At 43.8% G+C, this 24,822-nt stretch overlaps 1 protein-coding gene across 5 annotated transcripts in view; it reads right to left on the reverse strand.

Moving 5' to 3' along the window:
* slit1a (slit homolog 1a (Drosophila)) overlaps positions 1 to 24,822 on the reverse strand; it is a 90,270-nt gene that overhangs the window by 57,959 nt on the left and 7,489 nt on the right. For all 5 annotated transcript variants that reach the window (XM_086179760.1, XM_086179764.1, XM_086179761.1 and 2 more), the window contains exons 2-4: positions 20,189 to 20,260; positions 17,930 to 18,001; positions 16,339 to 16,410 (exon numbers count right to left, since the gene is read on the reverse strand). In XM_086179760.1, coding sequence (XP_086035886.1) covers positions 16,339 to 16,410; positions 17,930 to 18,001; positions 20,189 to 20,260 — 216 coding nt within the window. The remainder of the gene's footprint in view (positions 1 to 16,338; positions 16,411 to 17,929; positions 18,002 to 20,188; positions 20,261 to 24,822) is intronic.

Genomic DNA, 24,822 nt, shown 5'->3' on the forward strand with positions numbered 1-24,822 from the left:
CTGTAGCTCTGTGTTTAATGGTTAGGAGATTACAGCCCCCCTTATTGCTCTGACATCAGTCAGACAGATGCAATTGAGTTACGACACTTTATCTCTTGCGATGTGACCCGCAAAGTCAAGATTCTGCACTTAACACCTTTAAAATCAATTATCTCTGTCTCGTTTTATCTCCCACTCCTTGTCATTGATGGTTAATTTTACAGCTTCTCCCTCTTATTTTGATTACCTTCTAGTTGAGTAAAGTGGAGTGAAAGCATCAGAAACTGTCTGTGAGATAAGGTTCGAGCTGTTAAGGGTGGAAACGGTCCACCCTTTTGCTTCTTTCTCAAAACCTTTTAAATGGGTGCCAGGATTTCATACCAAAGTGAAACTTTTTGTAGCTGTAAAGCATGAGTAACATGAATGAAAACTAAGTATCGTCTTAACAAGGTGAACATTTCTAAATGCAAGTAGTCAAAAGGGCCATGGCTAGCTATTCTCAAAGAAGTCATTATTTACATGGCAAGATTTCTGTAAAAAGACTCAGAGGTGTGTATTTTCATGATCCAAGAATGGATGAGAATATTTACCGGAAGTATGTTTAGGCATGTAGCCTGAAAATTGATGTTGTCAGTGCACTTTCCCTGGTGAACAGCTACTAAGGTATAATACCAACAGTAAGATTAACTGTGCCACAGTATCTTGCTTCTTCCATAGTTTCCCAGTTTATCTGGTTTGAGTTTTGTTTACATTTTGAGGAAGAAATGTGACACAGATTCCTAAGTTGGGTTGTTGGGTCTGAGTTTGTGCTGCCAGTTTGTTTTTGAGGCAGCAATAGTCAGAGAAACTAATTCTCACTATTTTAGAACACAGACTGGGAATTTGATTTCTTTGGATTTAAATGACATAATTTTAACACAGCAGTTACCTTTTTTGTACGACTGCATCCCCTATAAGTTCCAAAGACCGTCACACAACACATTCGCATCCATACAAACGAGTTTGCGCGTGGCCTTGCACAAATGTGCGCAGTGCACACAAGCACAAAGCCTGGTGCACACAAACAGACACTACCAGAGATCATCTGTACTCTAAATATTTAAAAAGTCTATTCCCCTGCCTGTAATTAAAACCACTGCAACATTCCTGAGCAGTATCCCCTACCATCAATCCACTCTATCTTTCTCTACATCTCCCTCTTGTCTGTCTTCCCCTTTCTTTCATATTGACCTTTGCTTTAGTTGCCTAGAAATGGGATGTTTGAAAATCTTTTAAAAACAATGAAATGGTGGGAATCTCCTGTGCAATACATGCCCTCTCCATGACACCCATGAATCCCTCACTTTCTCTCAGGAGTGACCCAGCTCTACCCACACCTCTCATTTCCATTCACAGCTCATTGAGAATGGCATCGCTTCGTTTACCAGTGGGAAAAAACGGAAAAGGTCAGGTTTTGTCTAGAAAGTAGGCATCCGTCTCTCCTTAAGAGGAGGTTGTCTTTCCTGAGAGAAGTAATGATATGTTAGGACAGCCCGCAGAGCAGGCACAGGAACCGTGAGTCAGCGCCGCACTCTGTTTGGTTTAAAATCTCAGGGCGTCTGTCGTGCCTGGGCCTGCAGGGATACTGGGGATAAATCCTCTCCCTTCCCCACTGCTTCCTCCCATTAGAATCTCCCCAAATCCTGCCTTTATCATTCTGTTTGCTCTGCTTAGCAGACTAATGCTCTCCAGCCCCTCTCATAAGGTAGGTGTTTGTGTGTGTGTATGTGAGTGTGTGTGTGTGTGTGTGTGTTGGCCTGTGCCATAACGCTTCCCATCCTTTCAACCATCAACATGCAGTCTAATGCAGTCCAATGTAACCAAAGCCTGACAGTGGGAGAGCACACACATTCACTTGTTCCTGGAAAGGAGAGTATACTCCCCATTTCATATATGGATGTAGAGTGTGCAGGAGTGTGTGTGTGTGTGTGTGTGTGTGTGTGTGTGTGTGTGTGTGTGTGTCTCTGTGTGTGTGTCTGTGTGCAGAGTTGTAAACAGGCACTTGTCATGAAGTGGAGATGGTCTACGGAGAGCTGCTCTCATTTCAATCATCATTTATTTATCAGCCCCCTGTGAGGGACATACAAAGTAACACACGCACACGCTGTGACAGAAACTCTGCAGTTTATTCCATCACGCACAAGCGATCAACCCCATTCCCTTTGCTTTCCACCCCCCATCCCTCCCTCTCTACGTCCTTGAAATCGATGGACTGTTTTGTCACCCAATGCTGCGTTCCTGCAATATTCATCAAAAGATAGAAGCTAATCTCACACTCAATGAATTTTTATAAACACTTTTTGCTGCTGATTGGTAAATGAAGGACTAAGGGCTTGACATACATGCACGTAGGGGTGCACAAACACACTCGCACACACACCGACAACCCCATTATCCAAGCTTTGGGTGAGAGCTTTGTTTTGTACCATTGGAATCTGACAGTGATTTATGGAGAAGGGGAGTCACACTACACTCTGATACACACAGCAACACAAAGCAAGGTTACCAGTCCCAAACACGGGCACAAAGAAAGGTTACTGCCCCAGTGACAAAGCCATGCTGACATATTGTGGGCTCGGGTCAGCACCACATCAATGCAAGCCAAGTCAAAAATTCAATCGACCCACCAACTGAAGGCTTTGGACGTGTTCAATAACTGGTTTTGATTAATTCCATAAGCATGAATTTCTCCCTTTCCTCCACTGGATGACTCCTTAATCCAGAAACTGCATGTGGCTCAGAAAAAGCAAACTGACTCTTCCAATGTGCCACTGAGTCAAAGTCACAGAGTCAAAGTTTATTTGTCAGCTTCTACAGTCATTTTCTGCTACATTACCTCTGCGGTTTTGACTGAGCAGTGAACCCTACCAGGCTGGACACACCCAGTTTCTCAGTGCAGGTATGCCCTCTGTAGTGCCAGGCTTCCTCTCTCCCCCCTCCACTGCTCAGGCATGTCAGCTCCTCTTTACATCTGCTATCAGTTACAACTCAGGTAAAGACACCACATTCACATTCCATCTGACTCATTATGAGTGTTGAGAACACAAGGCAGCGGTTAAGCTGCAATTATTTTAGCTCTAAGGTTGGTTTTGGAACACACACATGCAGATGCTGCAGGAGGAAAACCAATTCCTGAGGGAACACTTTTTCTACAGAGCAACCACAGAGAGTTTCTGCAGCGCAGTGCAAAATCCATTCTGGGCGCTAGATTGTTGCTGCTCGCATTCTTGTCGAGACATAACAGGCAGCTGTGATACACGTCTTGTAATGTCAGCAGGAAGAGATAGCAAGACAGACAAACGAGGGCGAGGAGGGAAGAGGAAAAGTTAGCCAGCCTTGTGTTAAAAAGTTGGATAAAAGACACATAACACACACTGATGACTCATAGAAACACTGAGATGTGAGTCATCCTTAATGAAACTTAATGTGGAGTATAAACACTCATTGCTGGTTTTGCTCTAAGGGGATACACTGCAGAGGCTGATGATATCAGCGAACAGGCCTCTGCAGCCTCATGACACACTCACACGCACTATAAAGACTATATATTGAATTGTAGAAGTAGGGGGAAAGAGAGAAGCACAGGGAGAAGGAGAGAAATAAGCTAATTTTCTAAAACATTCCTCTCCATTTTGCTCATTTCTCCACTTGTGCTCTTTAAATGTGTACTTCAGCACAGACAACAATAGCATAGGTCTGTCTATGTGTGTGTGTGTGTGTGTGTGTGTGTGTGTGTGTGTGTGTGTGTGTGTGTGTGTGTGTGTGTTGGAGGTTCATGAAAGGCACTCCAGGCTTTCCAAGGCCGGCCAGCCACGGCCGGCTTGACGATTGAGGATAGGAATTCAGGAGGGCGGTTAACGAGAGCGCTCGCCACTGGTGTGTGTTTTACAGAATGACAAAAATACAGTAGAAAGATGGATACAACGTGTAAGAAGGAGAAAGAAATTCATAGTGGAGAGAGGCAGAGAGAGACAGAGAGTGGGGTGTGTGTTGAGAGACAGTGTGTGTGTGTGTGTGTGTGTGTGTGTGTGTGTGTGTGTGTGTGTGTGTGTGTGTGTGTGTGTGTGAGTGAAAGCAAGAGCAGGTGTGAGCGCCTGAAACAAACTAAAGCCAGTGGTCTATTCAGTGCTGTGTAATTGCTGCTTGTTTTGTTAATTTCCTCTTCAGAGTGATGCAGCAGCTCGTGATGCACATTAATTATGTTTTCTAGGACCCTCTATTCTGCCCCTCCCCCTTCTGTTGACTGACAGCTCGGCTGCCTCCTGGCCCGGGCCTGGCTCTGAGCAGGGGAGTGGGTGAATGAAAAGGCTAATAAATGGTGAAGGAGGGGTTGGTCACACCCCACACTTTTGTACTAGCGCTGTCACGCCTGACCCTTAACCAAACACACACACACACACACACACACACACACACACACACACACACACACACACACACACACACACACACTTTGGTGGCTGACAATGTGTGCACACAACCCTGAACGTGCATCACACACACACACACACACACACACACACACACACACACACACACACACACACACACCTTCACATCACCTCTTGCAGCCCTGACCCTATACCAAATACCCTGGCCCCCCTGTATCCAAGGTGACCAAATGAGGCCCCAGCTATCGCCTAGCAACCAGGGAACAATGAGCTCCAAGGAGATGGAATGGCTTGAGCAAAAGGGCAGGCAATTCTCTGGAGATAGAGGGAGGGATGGAGGGAGGGATGGAGGGATAGGAGCAGAGGGTGGGAGAGGAGGGGATGAGGGGTGATGGGAATGGTCTTAGGACACATCTTTAACCGTGTCACAAAGAAGGTGCTTGCCTGGGAAACAGGGCTGTGCTTCTCTAACCCCGCTGATCGGTTCTGTACAACTTGGCTCCTCTCAGCTTTGCTCACTCTCTCTCAACTTGGAAAAAGCTTAAAACAATATGACTTCCTTTTTTCTACTTCACCCTCACAGAAAGATGGGAGGCCCGGGATAAGAGCCAGGAAAGGAAAATGAAAGAAAAATAAAATTACGTAATCCTCTGTTCAATTCTTTTCGACAGCTGAAGTTGTCAAATATTGGATATGTCTCAGTTATGCTAAGCAGGCTAACGCTGTACTGACAGCAACATCAAATTTCCTACAATCAGCCAAGGAAACTTTTAACAAATTTGATTGCTGACATCTGATTTAATCGTGCTGTGAAAGAAACTTTTACCAGTTTTCCGTTTCTGTGCTCTGAGAGGAGTGAGAGCGTTAACACAAATGTCTCACCAACTTCAGCTCTCTATATACAGCAACACAGGTAGAAAGGGGAATGAGGTGAGATTGCCGAGGGGCCGAATGCAGCAGAACAACACCGCCGATTCAGTCTCCATAGAAACTATTAGGAGCTATACTATAAAAAGAAAAGAAAAGTCAAAGCCACCCAGATAACAGGCTGTCATGATTTCACTGACATATTTATGACAAATTCATCTTTGATAAAGCTCCTGCCAGTAAAAACAACTCCTGAAAGAGGTCGTTCTAAAAATCGACACTCGTCTGCACTACACAAACCTAAATCAAAGATTTTAAACCTACTGTTATGAGGAAAAGTTGAGAAGAGAGGAGGATCAGAGGGAAGAGAGATAGAATAAAAATGAGCAAAAAGAAGAAGTGTGGAGGGTTGTGTAGTACCAGTCTGTTAGCTTGTTCATGTGAAAACTCTTTGTTCACCATGAATGGCCTCCTCTCTTTTACAACAGCTTTATGAAGTGGAAACTGGGCATATCCCCTCACCTTCCTCTGAATACCACACACACACACACACACACACACACACACACACACACACACACACACACACACACACACTGTACCTTTATTTTTTTGGCACATACAGATACAATATGGACAAAAACTATAGATTTCCAATCAGTGAAAAGGAAGGAAACAACTCTGTAAGTAATGAAAAAACTATCAGTTATCAGCAGATTTAAAAAAAAAAATTCAAAAAGATTCCAATGTGTGACGATTGATTATCAATCACATTTAAATGACTGCACGATGGGCATCTGGGAGTTGAAAAGAAACTCGGATTTTGATGACAGCTGACTGGGATTTTCTCAACATTCCATGGACCGCATAATTATTCAACTAATCTTAAATGGAAAAATAAAGAAAACATTTCATTAGAATCATTCTATGATGTGGTCCCAGAAGTCATCTGTTAAGGCTGAAGTAATTCCTGGGCCTGATGAAGGTGTCAGGGGGAGGTGGTGATGATGTTGTGTGGCTAGGCGTTACGGATTAATAGACACACACATATGCATAGATTGGCTTTAGGAGGATTTAGCGGGGGTGGGCGAGGGGGATTTAGAGAGTGGCTGTGCTGCTTGTGGGTAAAGTCAAATCAAAGAGTGTCAGACAATTCAAAATATCCCCCAGCCACTCTCTCATTGTCCCTGGACACAACTTATTCACATGGTGAATTTATGAGGTGTTGACTCTCAGAGAGCAAACGGAGAGCAGTTCTGTATTAGAGCGTATGTCTGCCATTGATTTCTGGTGTATAACACTGTCCTGCTTTAAGGATCTGACCTTCTGTGGCTGTAAATATCAGGAATGTTCCCTGGGATGTTGTGCTGGACAGAGGAATGCTACACCAACTATAATCACTGTATGTGTGGCTGAGGGAGCCAGTCTAGCCTTCATGGGAACTGTCTGCAACTCCAGACTTCAGTGCATTGACCTACTACTCTCCTTTTCTACTAGCCACAATTCAGTAGTATCCACTCTACTATCACTTGCACCAACAACAACCCCCCCCCCCCCCCCCCCATCCATCCCTTGGCTTGATCTCCACATGAAAGAGACTGCAAGCTCATTACCACAGCACGGGGCTCATCGGGGCCTCCAGCCCCCAGGTCTGGATGAAGCTGGAGGTTGGAGAAATGCAGCCAGTAGAAAGAAGAATGAAAGAAATCTTATATAGATGGCATGCCATCCAGGCAGCCAGGTGTTCAAGATACAGATAAGACATGGGGAGGAAGTAATAAGGTGGACGGAGAGGGAAGCGATAAAGGAGTCAGGACAAGGTAGATGACAGAGTGGAAGTGGGGTACAGTAAAAGGAGAATGCTGAAGGAAGGAGGAGGCTTTCTACTGTTATCTCTGAGTGGTTTCACCCATTGTGGGGCTCCAGTGTTCCTCAGGCAGCTTAGAAGTGATAATAGGACTTTTGGTTAATGCTCTGCTGCAGGTGCCCCTGACTCCCTCCGGGTCTCCTAGCTCAACCATATAGATGAGAATCCTTTCAAAGTCAACAGATGAGGACAATCTTTCTTCTCTATTTCTTTCCTCTGCTCTGTCCGCCAAATACTATGCCTGCACACTTTCCACTGTCCATCACATCCATTCCACTCAATTAACATCCTACCTCTTCCCTCAGTCACAGCATTGCATTTCTGAACTCCATAAAAAAAAACAAAGCAAGCAAGAGTCGAATACCAAGAAAAGGTGTATCATATTCCTTTCCAGCCCTCATCCCTCCTGCTTGACCTCCAACAGCGCTTTCAATTTCACTCCACCTCCCGCCTTCTCCATCAATCGTCTCATCCTCTTTGCTTCCTTCCAGGTGTCAGATTGGTGAGACTGCAGGCCTTCCACTGAGGCACAACAGGTAAGCACACACACAAATCAGGCAACAACTCCGATTTAACACTCATCCCTGGAAGCTTTGTTTATGTGAGTTGTGTTTGTGTGTGTGTGTGTGTGTGTGTGTGTGTGTGTGTGTGTGTGTGTGTGTGTGTGTTTGCGTGCGCATGTGTGCATGCATGTGTGTGTATCCTTAGCTGAAACAGCAGGGAAAGGAATCGATACCACCTCCCAGCGATTTCTTGTTTCATTGTATAAAGCTGCGAATGAACAACACACTCTGCAAGGAACTACATACAATATTTCTCACCAAAATATATTTCCACAGTAGGCACAAACACACACACAGACACACACACACACTGGGGCTAATAAGATCACTGCTTCACGCTGTGATAACAGTAGGAGAGTATTGTGAAAGGAAGCCAATACTGGAAACAGAATTCAGTTTTTTTTCTTGTTTTGCTTGCCGGCTCTGCAGCTCAACTCAGATTTTACTGGAATGTTTCCACTTACCTGAGCAGACAAGTGTCTTTTGTTTGCTTGAGAAGTATAGAGCATGTAGAGAATGGAGACACCGGAAAGACTCTTTGAATTACATTCTTACATTAAAACCCTGACAGTTTAAACTCCTTTGTTACTAACAGGTGCTGTGTATGTCTGACACTAGACACACATCAAGTATAGTACCTCCATAAACTAGAGCAAGCAGGTCAGTCCCAGTGTTGATGTTATTGACAGTCCAGTCATGTCCTGTAAATATGGATGTGTTGGTTTTGTATTATTTACATATTTATGAATAACTCCTTCATGAATGTTTTACTTTTTGATGACCTGGGCACTATTGATTCAGAGAATGATCAATTTTAAAGTTTTGCTACAGCAGTAATGGAAAATGACTAAAAAAAAACAATTAAAAAAGATACATATGGATGATGATTTTTGTTGTGTTTGAACTGAAAAAGTTTTGTTTTGGAAGAGAACTGGCCTCTTTTTCTAGATCCTTTGGCATTTTGCAAAATAATAGACCACATTAAACATTTAAAAGACTATTATGGAGCATTAAAAGTGCAAAGTTGGCCTATAAAATCGGGGGCGGTAAAGAGCTGACCCAGCATTTCTGCAGTAAGTCAGAAGAATTTCATTAAAGGAAAAACATGTGAAATTGTTTTTAAGTGATGATCCTACAAGTTAGGTCATTAGATATAATGAGTAGTATACTGATGAGGTCATGGCAATGATAGCTACAATGCTGCAGTTAAAATTTACACACCTGTTTCATGTTGATTTTGTTGCTTTTATAACATCTAACTCCAATTTACATTTGATTACAATGGTCTTGATAATATGAATAAACACACAATAAAATGCCTGATACATCCAGATCTGCGCATAAATAACAAAAGTGACAGCTAACAAATCACGCTGAGTCAAAATAACACCTTTAGTACTCATTTAACATACGTACACCTCGAGTCTGCAAGTTCACATTGGAGGTCTATTCATTTCCAGATCTTTGGAGATTTCTGTGTTTGCAAAGATCCTCCTGTTTATTTTATGTCTGATATTTTCTTTGAGTATGTTGAAAAAATTTTAACCTTCACCAGGGATTTTGGAGAGACCATGGTAAAAACAAGCTAACAGGTTACAAGAGAGCTAACGGGCTATCGCTATATCTGAAGCTATCTCTGTAGTGTTCTGTGCAGATATTCCATACATCTAAGTCTGAAAACATACAAAATAAAGCCTCCCACCTCAGGCGTTAAATCCAGGGGAGCATTTATACATTATAAGTCCATAACTCTTGACCATAGCCTTGGCTTTGTTAGAACTAGAGTGCATCTAAGAACACTGAGTTACACCTGAAAACTAAGAGCTTCTTAACCACAGTCTTTAGATCCACTGGCGCTGTGGGGTGGGTGGGTGACATCAACAAGGGCACCTTGACAATAAAAGACAGAAAAGCATTTCAGTCACTTGACCGACGAACAGCTTCCTAGCTGAGATTCAGACCTGTTGTCACAAGTTGACCTCATTAACCTTTGGGGGAGCACAAGGTGTTGTATCCATGCAGTAAATCACAACACATTTTCAAGTTCAGCTGCTGTGTGGAGTCTTAAGAACAAAAGGCCTGGAGGTGTTCTAAGTATAACACCCTAAGAATGGACCTGCTCACCACAGACAGAGTGGAGACAAGAAGCCAATTGGAACACACATACACACAGAAATATAGCCATGGGGAACAGGAAGGAGTTCAACCTAAGATTCTCCTTCCAGAGGATAAAGAGATGTGTCTAAAACCCATAATTACATACACATACACAACTAAAAATCCCAAAATCTCTTTCCATCCATTATACCACACTTTTCCCAAGCAATTGAATCACATCTCCTTTGCAAAAATATTTGGCTCCTTTGTACCACTTCAGCTCCCAACTTTTTCTTTCTGCAGAGCTCCGGTTGCTACAGCAGCAGATCAGCGGGAGGTGGGCAGTGGCATTTGTGTGATTGCATGTGTGCGTGTCTGTTTGTTCTTTTTAAATCTCGGAATTGGAGACAGACTGAGGCCACAGGATTGAGCTGGAACGACAATTTTCTGAACGTGTGTTGGTTTGCGAGGCATGTGTGCTGCACGGGCAACACAAGCGCATGTGTGGGTAGTTTCCTGCTTCATCCTGCATGGAAGGATGAGAAGAGGGGTTTCTGTCCCCCCCTTTTCCTTCAACCCAGCCAATCAAGGAGAGGCTGTGTCTGGGTCTGCTTGGGATACATCCAACGCTGAGCTACAAATCCAGACCCTAACAGCTCATAACTAGAGATTACACACACTAAGCTCCTCACCCACAACACATCAACATGATGATCTAGAGTAGATAGCACTGATGGAAATCTCAGATCTGGATCTAGACTAACTGCACAGACAGATGAAGCGAGGCAGAGAAACACCTATCGCAGGGAGATTTCACCCTATTAAGGCTGAGATGAATGACCTGGCTTTCTCATTCAGATAAGTGCGTATCTGCGCAGAGCTGTTACGGACGCACACTCACACACACACACACACACACACACACACACACACACACACACACACACACAAGCATGACAACTCATCTCACACTATATAGCTTGTTATTCCTGGCTGGCTTTGCAACATTCCACAAGCCCCTGCTTGGAGATTCCAGTGTGTGTGTGTGCGTGCGTGCGTGCGTGCGTGCGTGCGTGTGAGTGAGTGAGTGAGTGCGTGTGTGTGTGTGTGAGTGTTTGAGGACGTGAGGGCAGCCATTTCTCCTGTGTGTGTCAGTTCCAATCTGGACCAGACAAAGCCAGCCGTCACAGAGGCAAACTGTCAGCCACAGCGCAGCGAGGAGGAGGAGGAAGAGGAGGAGGAGGAAGCCTCCTTCAGCAGTTCTGTGAGTGAAATCCCTGTGTGTGTATACTCATGACGGATCTAGACCACACTGTGATGTCTTATTCATGCTGTATCAATTCATAATGACCAGGCCAGTTCCCGATGCAGAAGCACACAACTCACACATGCTCATGATTGGGCGGTCATTGCAGTTATGTGTGTGTGTGTGTGTGTGTGTGTGTGTGTGTGTGTATGGGTGTGTGTGTCCAGCCAGCAATGTCTGGTACACAAGCATACAGGACCACCTATACCAGCCTTACATTTGCGCGCGCATACACACACACACACGCACACACACACACACACACACACACACACACACACACACACACACACACACACACACACACACACACACACACACACGACAGTACTGATGTCCCAGTGCTTTAGAGTGAATATTTAACAAGCCTCAGTCCATGTGTTCAATTATTTATAAGGAAGGACACACACTCATTAGTAAATATAAACACCTCCGTTTTTCCTCCTCTTTCTTTTGCACCTCTGACCGTTTCACTCTTGTCCTCTACTCCGTCTGTCCTTTCTCTACTCTTCTTTGTCTCTCTTGCTCCCCTTGTGCTGTGGTTGTGAATATTTCAGATGGCGGAGTGGTTTTTAAATTACCCCCTTTTGGCTTCCGCTCTCCTCACATGGTTTGGTCTGCATTTCTGTCTCACACACGGTCCGACTCGTAAAGAAAACAGCGACAAGCCATAAAAGCCACTTTTACCAGCTGACAAGAACAGGGGCAGGAAGAGGGGCAGGAGTGAGGAGTTAAGATCTGACTAGTATGATTTGGTTAAACGCCAGATCAGGAATTCCATTTTCCTGCAAAAACTCAAACACCTTAGAGGGTCAGTTCACCTTCAGTACAAAAAAGTTCACTTATTTTGTGGTACGTATTCATGCAGACTCTTTAATTTATTTATTACGTCTTTGCAATTCTGATTCATCACTAAGATTTCTTACTCTAAGGAAGTCCAGCTATGAAGGGACAGATTTTAAAATGGAATAGAAAAGTAGCAAAGTGCCAGCCACCACAACAGGTAAGTAAGTTGTTATTAATTTAGGAGAACTGACTTCCACACAGCTACATTCTCAGATGCATGCAGTTATTTTGCTTTTCTTGTGTTTACTTCCTGTCACACAAACTGCAGTCAAGAAATCAGGATGTCTGCCATGGATGGCACAGTAACCCTCTGATGGAGACGGGTTGCCATGGGGACTGCTGCCAAGAGGGGGCCCAAAGGGTTTTTCAGAGACAGGGAGACCTAGCACGTTAAGGCAGGTCATTCATCAGCAGAAACAAAGAGAGGGAAACGACAAGACCAGCTTGGACCATTAACAGCCTGCCAGGCACACAAGCGTGGAAACACATACACAGCACAAAAAAACACTTTTGCATCAGTCTTTCATGAGCATTAAACAAAAAGTCAAAAGTTGAAGGAGTTAATTTGCTTGCTTTGTTGGGGAAAAAGTCAAGGAAGACTAGTGATACTTTACATTCTGAAGCAAATGAAAATACTGTGTATAGAATAGAAACCAAGTGCAAACCAGCGGGAATAGAATGACAGAGGGGTGCTTTATAGGTTTAATGATGGCACACACTATTTATTCTAGATCTCCATCCCTCGAACAATCCTTTCTTCTTACAAAGCACCACCATTCCCTTAGCTTCAAGCAATCAACAAACACAGCATCCCTCCAACACACACACACACACGCACACACACACACACACACACACATACTGAAAGGCAGCTCAACACATAGTTGAAGCTGCACTTTTATCTACTGTCAAAGCCATATAAAGAACCTAATCCCCTGTGTAGCCTGCCATCCCTGCATTAGCACACAGAGATGCAATTATACTGTTATTCTGACTCTGTTTGTGTCTAATTAGTGTTATTTACGTTTCCCTGTTTCTCTCTCTTGTTTGTGTCACTCTGCCAATATTTCAGTGTGTTTAGTAAATCAGCACACCCGTTGTCAAGCATTAACATGAAAATTAAAGATGGAAAAAAGGATCTTAAAGAAGGATGAGACACATCTCTCCACGCCTTTGCCAGGGATTCCTCCGCTCCCCTGTAGTGCAGGTAGCACCACACCCATCCCTCCTCCCCATTCATACCGCCCTGGGTGAAACACAAGGGGAAACCTCTCCTAAACGTCCCCTCACCCTACTGTGTAATACCACACGTAATGGAAGCAACACTCCTTCAAACAAGCCCGCACTTCTGCCGCTGTGTTTGTGGTGGCAACAAGCAACAGGGTAATGAAAACCACAAATACCCTTTACCCCCTCCTCTTCCAGTACCCATTCTGACCCCAAACCAGATGCTATTCCCTCGGGCCAGCTACCAGCTATTTTCAAGCTCCTCCACTCACCTATCCCTCCTTCTCCCTTCATCCTGAAGCCCTTCCTTCCTTCTGCTCTCCCACCTCGAAAGGACACTAATTACAGACACGGATGAGTAGATTACAGATCTGAAAGGCAGTGGAAGTGGGAGAACTCAGGGGTGGTGGGCTGGGGGCAACAGGTTGTTAACACTGATGAATGCAACTCTATTTTCACTGTTATTGTTCACTGATGTTCCCTGCTGCGCCTCCCACATCTTCCTGTGATTTCTCGTCACCGCCATCCATCACGGACAGCGTTAACTAACTCTAACTATCTCTAACTATCTCTAATCATCTCTAATCAATTCCAATTATCTCTGCTGTGCCCCTCATGCGTCAGTGTCTGGTATCTCACTGGTGTGGGAAAACAGAGAGTGGGGGCGTTGAGAGAAGTACCCGAGAGTGGAAAACATACCTGTGCCACTCGACTCTATTCTGTTCTTTAACATAAAACAGAATATTTATGTAAATGCCTTGGTATGCATAACTTCAACGTTAATGCACTCTGTTCAAACAGTTTGCACAGTTGAAAGTAGGATGAATATTTTGCAGCATGAAAAAAAAAATTGAACAAATTTTTTAATACGATTGTGTCCTGTTTTAGTTGACCCCACTGAGAATTACTAAAATCTGTGCTGTAGCTGTCCTCCCTTTGCAGGGAAAACTCATTACCCTCGTTAGTTTAATGACTGCTTGGAAGTCAAGTGTTTCAAAACTCCCTACGAAACATCAGCTCTCTGCTCATTTAACCAGCAGCCTTTTATTAACCCGCCCAGCTTTTCCTGGAGATGTTAATGGGAGCAAGGATCTCATCTGCCATCCCTCCCTCTCTCTATCCCCGATGTCCTTCTCTCTGTTTGTCCTCTCAGCAGGACGCCGAAGACAAATAGCCTGCTTTGTTGTACAAGCTTTTCCGCAAACTCCAGAATGAGCGAAAAGAGAGGGGAAAAGGAGAGTAAAAGAGTGTAAAAGGTATAGAAAGAAAGGGGGGGGGGCAATTAATCTCGCATCCAAGAGAGGGGAAACCATCTGGGTTAGTGCACCACCTTAGGGCAGCGGGCTTTTACATTAACCTCTCTTGTTAGGATCATAAAGGTAGACCTTAACAAGCCCCAGTGAGTACTTTAAGCAAGTGCAAAGACACATTCTCATGCACACACACACACACACACACACACACACACACACACACACATACATACATACAAACACATATGCAACCATATATTCTCTGTCTCTTTCTCTCTGTCTTCTTCAAACACACAAATGAAATAGCAGCAAAAGTCTTCCTTTGGGAACTGAGAACCTTTTAAGTCCATTAAAAGCTGCTGGCAGGAGTGAGACAGGCTGTAACCTAACCGCATCAGACTGGAACCAGAACCCACAGTGTGGCCCAGACACATCAGGAGTTAAGAAACACATTAAAAGAAAAACCTTTGTCTTTTCCTGCTGTTCCTGATCCCACGCTACCAGACCTTATTTTTTAACAAGCAAGATGTCTTTCACAAAGTAATATCAGTCGATCTACTGCAGGCAACCGCAAAGATTCTGGATTGTTTTTACTGCTTGAGAATATAGAACACGTCCACACCTGAAAAGCTTCATGGTCTATTAAGGTTCTCTTTAATCCAGCCAAGGATAGAGAACAAATGAGTGTATACACAGACACACTGTGAATCGATTAAGCAATGTTAACCAAGGTCTCATTCTCCAGAAGGTGACTGCAAACCTAGAGCAAGGTTTAGAATAATCAGCGTGAAGTTAGATTGGATGAAACAGGGGAGCTGTGTTAGCACAATCCTCTGGCTGTTGGCAGAGCCTGTTGCCCCAGATGGACTAATCATGCTTGTTCAAGGCCGTCCGCTGGTCAGGAAGGCCGCAGTCTGCTCTGTGTCTGTTCCAGCTTGACAGACAACTCGCTAGTTCTCAAAGTTTGCAAACCAGCCTTGCCCCAACGCATGAGGCTTTGCCCTAAAACCCCACAGGAGGACTTTGTCATAATGATAGGTGATGTGTGGAGATAGTTACAGGGAAGTGACAGATAGATTCAAGATGGTGTTAAACATCAAACGCAAGATAAGCAGATGGGGGGCTGAGGCCGGGATCTTGGGCTAGTAGAACCACAATGTGGAGAGATGGGAGGGAAATCATTTTTCCATGTCCCACTGTTTCATTATTCCCAGATGCTCCAGGTAATCTGAACTGGAATAATATGAGCTGGAACGATCAGCTAGCAACAGGGACACTGATTATCCTAAAGATTAAAAACACTGAGCAATGCTGCAGATGAGAATAAAAGTTTAGCATTACTGTGGGATTGTCTCGCTATATGGGATGCATGTGTGTAAGAATGTGTGGGTGTGTGAAAGACAATATGGGATTCGCCTTAACAAGTGGGCACAGAGTGATGATTTTGGAGGCACAGATGAGTCCACGGGCTAAATGATCTCATTAAGGAACACAAGCATCCTCTCACCTGGAACAGAGTTCAGGGTCTAATGTGCGCCCTTGCTCCCTTCTCACTATCACCAGTGGATCCTCTCTCACACACTCACAAACCAACACACACTCTCAGATTTCTATTCATCTAGTACATTTTGACACAAAAAAACAGTGGGGATCACAAGAAAAACACACCTCAATCAATAGTATTAATAATATTTGATGGCTTTCCAGCATGTAAAATTGAAGCTTAATTGCTGTGTAACTGTTTGAACCACATTAAACCAAAGCCAGCATTCATCAGAGATCTGCTGTGTAGTCTCGTTTGAACAACATTAGTGTGTGTGTGTATGTGTGTGTATGTGTGTGTGCCAGCAGAGAAAGAAAAGTGAGTCTACCCACATGAAAATAAAAACTAGAGTGTACTTACAGTCGAGAGAGGGCAGGGTTCTTCTGAAACAGCAACTCGGGAAGCTGCTGTAGTTGATTACGGTTCAGCCGCCTGTGGCAGGGAAAACATACAGTATGATCAACCAGTGAATTTGTGTGTGTGTGTCAATGCATGTGTGCCCTTGAGTGTGTAGGTCGTGAATAATTCCTGCAAGATGCTGTAGAATCAGCTTGGCCACAGGCTATTGTGTTTCAGTCTGCTCTGAATGTCACATAAATATCCAACAGAAAGTTCAGGGGAATTAAAGTGCAAGTCAGAGACAGCACCGTAAATTATCTCTGCACAGTTAAATTACAATGCTCCGTCGGGTAGAACTCAGTCCTCTGCTGACTTTCCCATAGTAATAGAATAGCAGCATTCCCATTAAAACAAGTGAATTACATCCACTAGTCATCTGAACACGTACAGATGTCATCTGAATGGAACTATCAATACACAGTGTTTGTAAATCAAGTCCAAGGAGGCATGGACAAGAATGACGGTTGGCAGCAGACTCCATGTCAAAACACTAGCGTCCACGACTGGCAGGCTTTATGCAAATACAACATTTAAGTCAATGAGGAACAGACTGTTGCTAATCTGTTGGAAACCACAACTCTCTCCCCCCCTGAATGGCCCATCGGAGGCACAGAGAGGCTGCAAATCTGAAAGACAGGCCGCTGCCATGCCCTCAGACACTTTCAGACAGATGTTGGGCACTGTGCCACTCACTGTGTATATTGAGAAGAGCCCTCAGCCAGCTGAGGTGGAGATTTAGTGTATAATGGGCATTAATGGTCTGCTGCCGCTCACTTCACACTGAACTGTACCTGCTAGTGGGTTAGTGGCTTTTAAACATTAGAGAAACGAGCTGCTTAATTTCCACATTGGTCTGGCACATTAGGATGTCTTGGACTCAGTTGAATATAGAGACGGAGGCGAGCGGTACAAAGCCTTGAGTTGGGTAATTGTAAATTGTTAATGTGGGTTTCAGATCAGGGGAAAGTCTTTTATGGGTTAACCACTGTGTATGCACGACAACATGTGTCCATAAAGTCATCTGCTGCACAGGTTTCCATGTGGGAAGCGCTATTGATTTGCTAATGAGCTGGTTGAGGTGTGGTTGGCTGTGTTTGTCTGTGTGTTTTCCCAGCCGGTTTACAAGCTGTCAAGGAGTCCTGGTGCTGTCCAGATGAGCCAGGTTCTGTGGTGTGTGTGTGTGTGTGTGTGTGTGTGTGTGTGTGTGTGTGTGTGTGTGTGTGTGTGTGTGTGTGTGTGTGTGCACTGAAGCCCACATGTACCACTGAGGGCACTCCTGTCAGGCAAAACTAATAAAACTACTCCCCATCTCACGCTGTACCCTCTCCCCTCTCAGCACCATCAGACCACAATGGAGTGACAGGGAAGTGCTTCACACATGATCCACCACTTATGGCTGGTTCCTCCTGTTAGTCACATCACACTCAACTTATACACACACACTGAACTCAGATCAATAGACGGGGTGAGATTTTCATTTGAAGTTCAAGTTTAGAAAGGAAATAAAACTAGGTTATTTATGGAAAGGCAGACAGCCCTGGGTGGTACTCACAGTCTCTCCAGCTCCTTCATGTCATCAAAAGCCCCTCGCTCAATCACAGTAATCTGATTCTCCATCAGCTGCCTTTAGAGAGAAGACGAGAAAGACAGACAGAGAGAGAGCCTCAGAAATGACACGATACAGTCCGGCTTTGACTTGTGTGGCTCCAAACGTGTAGACGGTCACTTCAGTTTTAAACAAAGTAGATGGGGTTTTGTGGTTTGTTTGGCAGGACTTCTCACAGAATGTATATTCAAGCTGTGTGCACGCGCACGCACGCACACACACACACACACACACACACAAACACAAACACACACATATATAGGGGGCAGTGGTGTGGACTGAGGGCGCTGTGTGGAATCTTGGCAAAAAAGTCAGGAATAGCAGCCAGGAAAGTTTTCCAAGGTGGCTCAGAAAGTGTGGCTCTGGTGTGGTCCACTGGGTGTAGCGGCTGGGTGGAGACAAGACGAAACATAGGCAAGGGGTCAAAGAATGTGAGGGGGAAACCGAGCTTGGCTTCAAGGATTTTACAATTGGCAGTATCAAGGGAAAGTAAGCTGTGTGTCTAAAGTGTTGGATATTTGGAGAGTATCAGAGCTGCAGGCGCTACATCAAGGCTATTAAGGATAGACAAACAAGCATGGGGACACACACACACACACACACACACACACACACACACACACACACACACACACACACAAACATAGCATTTTACTGTGAATCATAACACATCCCCATCCTCACCTACATTGCCAAAGCTAACGCTCCAAAAAGAGGCTTGGATGGCTTTGGGAGTGTTACAATAACAGGAGAGAAAAGTGTCCAGGAGCTTTAGAAGAAACAAGAGCTTTCCTTCATGACGTCTACAACTGTTCTGTGTTGAAGGGCCTCTTCTCATGTCTCCTGTGAGGCCGCCGTGTGCTGCAACTCAGCAGTCTGGGCTTCCTTTCCATCAAATATAAATGCTAATCACTGTTTGCGCTCCATAAACATAGAGAGAAAAGTGCAATTCACCTCTGATTTCTTTCTCATGAATTTAGATGGAAGTGGGGGGGGGGGGGTAATGACAAGTTCTTTTGACTTGAAAACTTACTTTACAGACAGTCTCAGTGCATTTGGTTTCTCTCATCTCTTTTCTTTCCCCTTTGGTTGTTGCTTTCCACCCATTGTGTCTGTTTCCTCACACAAACTGCTGATTTAGACCAGACAGATGGACGTAAATCAGGCATGTTGATTTTAGACTGACAGGATAGATGGCAGCTGACTGTAAAGATAAACCGTTGTTCCTTTTTCGCTCCTTGGGAGGGTTGGCCCTGGGGTCAGCAGGATGAGAGGTGAGCCTGCTGTTAGTCTTAATGTGTTGACCCACAGGGGTCACCCCATAATACACACAGGCGGACTTTTTCCCATCCGCACACAAAGAGATGCCATGTTCCTACTGTATATTTGTTTCGTTCTCACATTTAGTGATATCTTAGCAACTTGAAGGAATTTAACCTCCATATGGGGGAAGACGATTGTGCAGATAAGGAGTGGGTACAACAAGCAAGCTGAAGCTCCATCAAGAAGCAGAGACAGACAAGGGGGATGGGTGTGCTATGACAAGGCTTGAAAATAGTTTCTGGGTAGCAGGAATTATGTGCGGTTCATGTTACATTTAAAACATGTTAAGTTATACATGGCTTCCCCTCAGGCTGTGTGTGTGTGTGTGTGTGTGTGTGTGTGTGTGTGTGTGTGTGTGTGTGTGTGTGTGTGTGTGTGTGTGTGTGCAACACCTATGGCACTACTCACAAGTGTCTGCGCACTCATATAGACACTTATAAACCCGCTTTATTACCTGAAGTTACAAGTGCTGTTTAATTTCACCACAGATGGAGTCAATGACTTCACCTGAATGTGTTAACTGTGCTGAGAGCCTATTAAGGAGCAACGCTTGTGTATACATTACTTGTTGATGTGTGGGAAAAGAGGGCAAGTGTGTGTGTGTGTGTGTGTGTGTGTGTGTGTGTGTCTAAGGGACAATAAGTGATACTACAAGAGACAGCAACCAGTGAGGGGGAAGTCCATTACATCACTAGCGGCAGTCACTCAGGAGCTTAATGTACTCTGGAGTGGGACTCTTGACAGAAGCATCTCCACTTCACTGGGTTTATGCTAATTTGAGCATTCACAGCAAGTCTGTATAACTTGTAAGCTGTGAAGCTGGACACAGCACATGTGAATAAATAAATTCCGACACACATGAACATGAAGGGAAGTACTTACAGAACTCTGAGGTACTTCAGTCCAGCGAAGTCACTCTTGGTGATGCGTGTGAGATTATTCCCATTCAGCTCCCTGCAATGACAGACATGCAAACATGCATGAATAATTCATCTTCATTCTGTTTCTGGATCTGCTTAGCCTGGTGAAGACAGTGGCATGGATCCATCTTTTCCTGACACAAAATCTGGAGTTTTGGATTAAAACACAATCACACACTTCGAAATGTATTTAGTTGTTGAAGAAAAAATCTGAATCAAATAAAAAAAAAGTGGTTAACATTTTATAAAAAGGGTCATTAATAGTTCATTGATGTCTAGTTAACCATTAATTAACAGATAACTGTGTCTAGTAATAATGTACTTGTGGTGTTCATGTTACCTCACAGGAAGGTAACAGGAAGGTATTACCAACTTTACAACACAAATCTCAAAAAGCATAAATAAATGCTTGAGTAGCAAACTTAACATTAACCAAACATTATTCATGCTCCCTTATTGTAAAGTTTTACCAAGTTGTGCCAATTTGAAGTTCTATCCAATTTATCTGGCCCATTTTATTAAAATGTAAGACACATTTGAGCTGTCTGAGCCCACAAACCTGCCATGTCCTTCTACTATTGGAAAGGATTAGTGGGAGCCAGGGGAGGGGATTTCGGGGGGCCGCAAGGCCAGAAAGCTAAGTTCTGCAGATATAATGGGAGCAGCTGCCCTGCTGAGAGCTTACCATTCCTGCAGAGGCGGAAGATGTATAGATAGGTGACAAATTAAAGGAAAAACTGAATAAATGAGTGTCAAAAAAGGATGTGAATAGTGAATCAATTACTAGGGCCTTCACCAGATATCAAACGAATTGACCTGAGTTGAATATCTCAGACTGTGTTGGACAGCGCTCTCTCCCACCGTCAGTAAAACCCCAAAAGAGAGAACATCTTTTGAATAAAGAAAAAAGAGAGAACATCTTTTGAATAATGTTTCATCTGTCCAGTAAAGTTCTAGACATTCACATTACATTCACCGATGCATTCAGACAAAAAAGTAGATATTCTGAATTTCTCTCTGCTACTGCTATTTCTAAGCATTCCGGGTCCACCCTACCCTGACCCTTAAACTCTTTGCCCCAAAGCACAACCAAAAAACTTGTTCCAAATCTACGCCAAAAGCAAGGGTTTCCTTCCCTTTTTCGTCTAATGACCACTCCTGGGACTGTAGCGCTATGCAGTACTAAAAAGAATGGTCATTATAGGCAGATGGTGTGTGTGTGTGTGTGTGTGTGTGTGTGTGTGTGTGCGTATGTGTATGTGTGCATGTGTGTGTGTACACAGGTGCATTGACAGGCCAAGCGACAGGGCCACGGGAAATAAATAATGGACTGGGCTTCATTAGCCTGGGCTCCGATTCACACACATGTGGTGCTCATTACAGGTGCTTATGCAGATAGACGTACATAAGCTCTCGCACAACTCTGGACTCCTATGTCTTATCTTCAGGGTGGTCAATGCTGATGACACCCTAAGGACATGAGAAAGGAGATAGATATAGGAAGGGAAAGGGGGGGGGTGTTAAAGTAAGGGGTAGCAGAGGGAATATGTCGAAAAATGACTCACACATAAACAAGTAAAACCGCACTTTCTCCTCCAACTGGCCTTTTCACTGTAACAACGAGTCACTTCTGTAGTCCAATCAAAGCAGTCACGCAACGTCATCTCAAAGTGTTCTTAATTTTTAAGGCGAGATCCTACAAATCTGACTGTTCTTGGAACTCAAAGTGTCACTACTTGCAATGCACCTGCTCAACAGTGACATTTCAGTAATGCTCAAATGCCACCAGCAGCCTGTGATGTGTAAACTAGTCAAGATGAATCCACGCTGTTCATGACAGACTCTGACCTTTTCTGTGGCATTTTGCAACAAAATAAGCATGTTTTCAAGTCCTTGAATATTTCCCAGGTGATAATCAGCCCCTTAAAATTGCTTTGGTAATAATGTTGGCACTGTAGCTCATCTGACTGGAGCAAAGATTACATTCTGTCGCTGACTGTTAAGTGGAGCTATTTATTGATTCTGCTTTTGCTAAACAAAGCACGCCTTTTTGCATGAACAGGTGAAGAAAGTTTCCGGGTAGTAAAACACAATTTGACCATGTGGTGTTGCATCTCCTGTTTTTTTTTTTTTGCCCCAACAAAAGAATTCTTTTTTTTCCTCTGGTGTGTTTGTGATGACGCTCTGGTGCAACGGTCAAAGTTAAATAGCTGGGATTCAAATCTGCTTTAAACGAGGAAAAATGTGCACTCACAGTTGTGAAAATTAGGTCAGCTCAAGTATTTTTCTGAACCGTGATGGTCCTTTTTAGAAATGTAGCTAATGGGGGGGGGGGGGGGGGGGGCGGGGGTCAGTGTGTCGGGAATGTGAATTCCTAGCTATTTCATGCTGCAAGGGCACATTTTTCAAAGAAGTTCATAAAAATTATGATTATGAGTCAGCAACTAATTGTGCATTTCATTGTATTAGCATCTTAGTCATTGAATTACTCAATTAAATGGCAACTAGCAAGTATCACACCATCGCTGCTCCTGCGTTTTTAATTGCTGGAGAAAAGAGGAGACGTTTACGTGCTGCTGTTCTGCCTACAACTGTATGTCTCTGCATAGACTAATTCTGAAACAGCAGCACCCAGTGGGAAACTCCAAGACTCGACAGCCACACGAATGATTCATTTTGATCACTCAACTACTCAGTCACAAATCTGTTAATGGTGCTGGCCAGCCCAAGCTAGCCTAGCTCGGTATAGATGAGCAAAATTCGGTGAAGGCTGACCTCACTACAGATGGATGAGGGATTATTAATACCTAGTTAACTGCTGAGGCTCATGGTGGCCAAGAAGCACATTTCTATGTTGATCGCGTGTCTAAATTAAGTCAGTATACCACAGTAATAGCGTCACTGTCTCAAAGAAAATCTGCTGTTTGTTAGCTAAAACATCAGTTGCTGGTATTTTCTTTGTTTTGCAATCAAAGGAAGCTGAAACAGCTTTTGGCACGACAGCAAAGGCCCGCTTTCACAGACAGATGTATTGTATTGCCGAATTTGTGCAGGTTTTTGCGCAACTTGACTTTAGTTTGGAGGCCTTAAATTATTAGGTATCATTCCCACTTCCTACAGTGACATATTTCCACCTCCAACTGCTCCAGTGAAATCCACTCCATCCTCTGGAAACTGTAATGTTTCCCGGTGTTGACACACCTCCTCGGGAGCCAGTGGATTTATGACATCACTATCTAATCCGTCTTCATCTTCTGTGCCCAGGTGATTGATGCCTGGTTCTAGGTTCTCCTTTCCTCCAGTGGACACACGGCAGCTACACTCAGCTACACCGCATCTCTACAAAGAGACTCAAACCACTGCTCCAACGCTGAAAAACTCATTATGTTTATTTCTGCCAGCTGCTGGGGTCCCTCTGCAAAGGGGGACCTGGTTTGAATTGAGCAACATTACATGAAATGGATCCCCAAGACTAGAGGGAAAGTAAGCAAACACACTGGCTCGCTAACGCCTGCAAACAGATACGCTCAGAAACAAGAGTCCACATGTGCCCTGTTTCTTACACACATACACAACGGCCATATAAATATACTGTATCAAGGAATGCACACAAGCACACGTACTGCAATGTACAGGAATGCCCGTGGGAAGGCGGCCGGGTGTCGTTGGAAGCAAAATAACATGACGATCACAAGAGAAACTACCGTTGGTTGTAGAGCTTTTCACCAACATTACTGATTTATGCAGAAACACAGCAGAATGGAAATAAATGTAGACGAAGTGGAACAGCGCAGGCCAGCAAGCGTGAGCAGTGTCCAACAACACAGCATAACAAAGCAGTTCCTGCTGGTACAGTACATATATGTACAGCGGAACAAGGATGTAAAAATGGGGTATTACAGAGAAACAGTACTTTGTAAATACTGGATACCTACAGGGTATTCAGAGGAAAGTAGAAAACATATTATAAAGTAAATATTTTGTAAGTACAGGAAACTTACAAGGTACTGAGGTAAATTCTTTCCCGAGTGTGCGTCCTGAGTACAACCACACGGTGCTTGTAAAATACTTATACCACAAATTGTTTCACTAAAATGCCATATTTTTACGCTGTCTTTATCTAAGGTCCGGGAGGAACTGGTAAAAAGCTACACTATAAGTTCTTGTAAATGAGAAGGAATGAGTCATCAAACCAGGAGGCAAGTTTGTGTTGTGAAATTCTGTCCTTCATCTACAAGTCAATGGTTTGTCAGTGGTTCAATGATTCACATCAGCTCAAGATGTTTTAATACTTTGTTTCACTGAATAAAACCGTAAATACCAAACTTTATGCTTCAGAAGTGTTTGTGTCTTCAAAAAATGGTGGTTTGCTAATATGTGGCTAAAGCAAAGTAAAACGTCGTTGTAGTGACAGTTGCTTCTGCAGTGTAGTTCATGCAAAGCCTAACACTAGTTTTATACCTCTAAAAGTTGCATTTAAACTTTTCAAATCATCAAAGAAGTTTTTATTTGTGAAGATGATGTCACTGAACTTGTTTTTTTTACGCACAGAGCTGATCTTCAGTGTTTCCAAAATCCAGTGAAACAATCCCATTG

This window comes from Aulostomus chinensis, chromosome 16 (genome assembly GCF_037954235.1).
Source record: "Aulostomus chinensis isolate RoL2024-O1b breed Wild chromosome 16, RoL_Achi_v1.0, whole genome shotgun sequence".
NCBI lineage: Eukaryota > Metazoa > Chordata > Actinopteri > Syngnathiformes > Aulostomidae > Aulostomus > Aulostomus chinensis.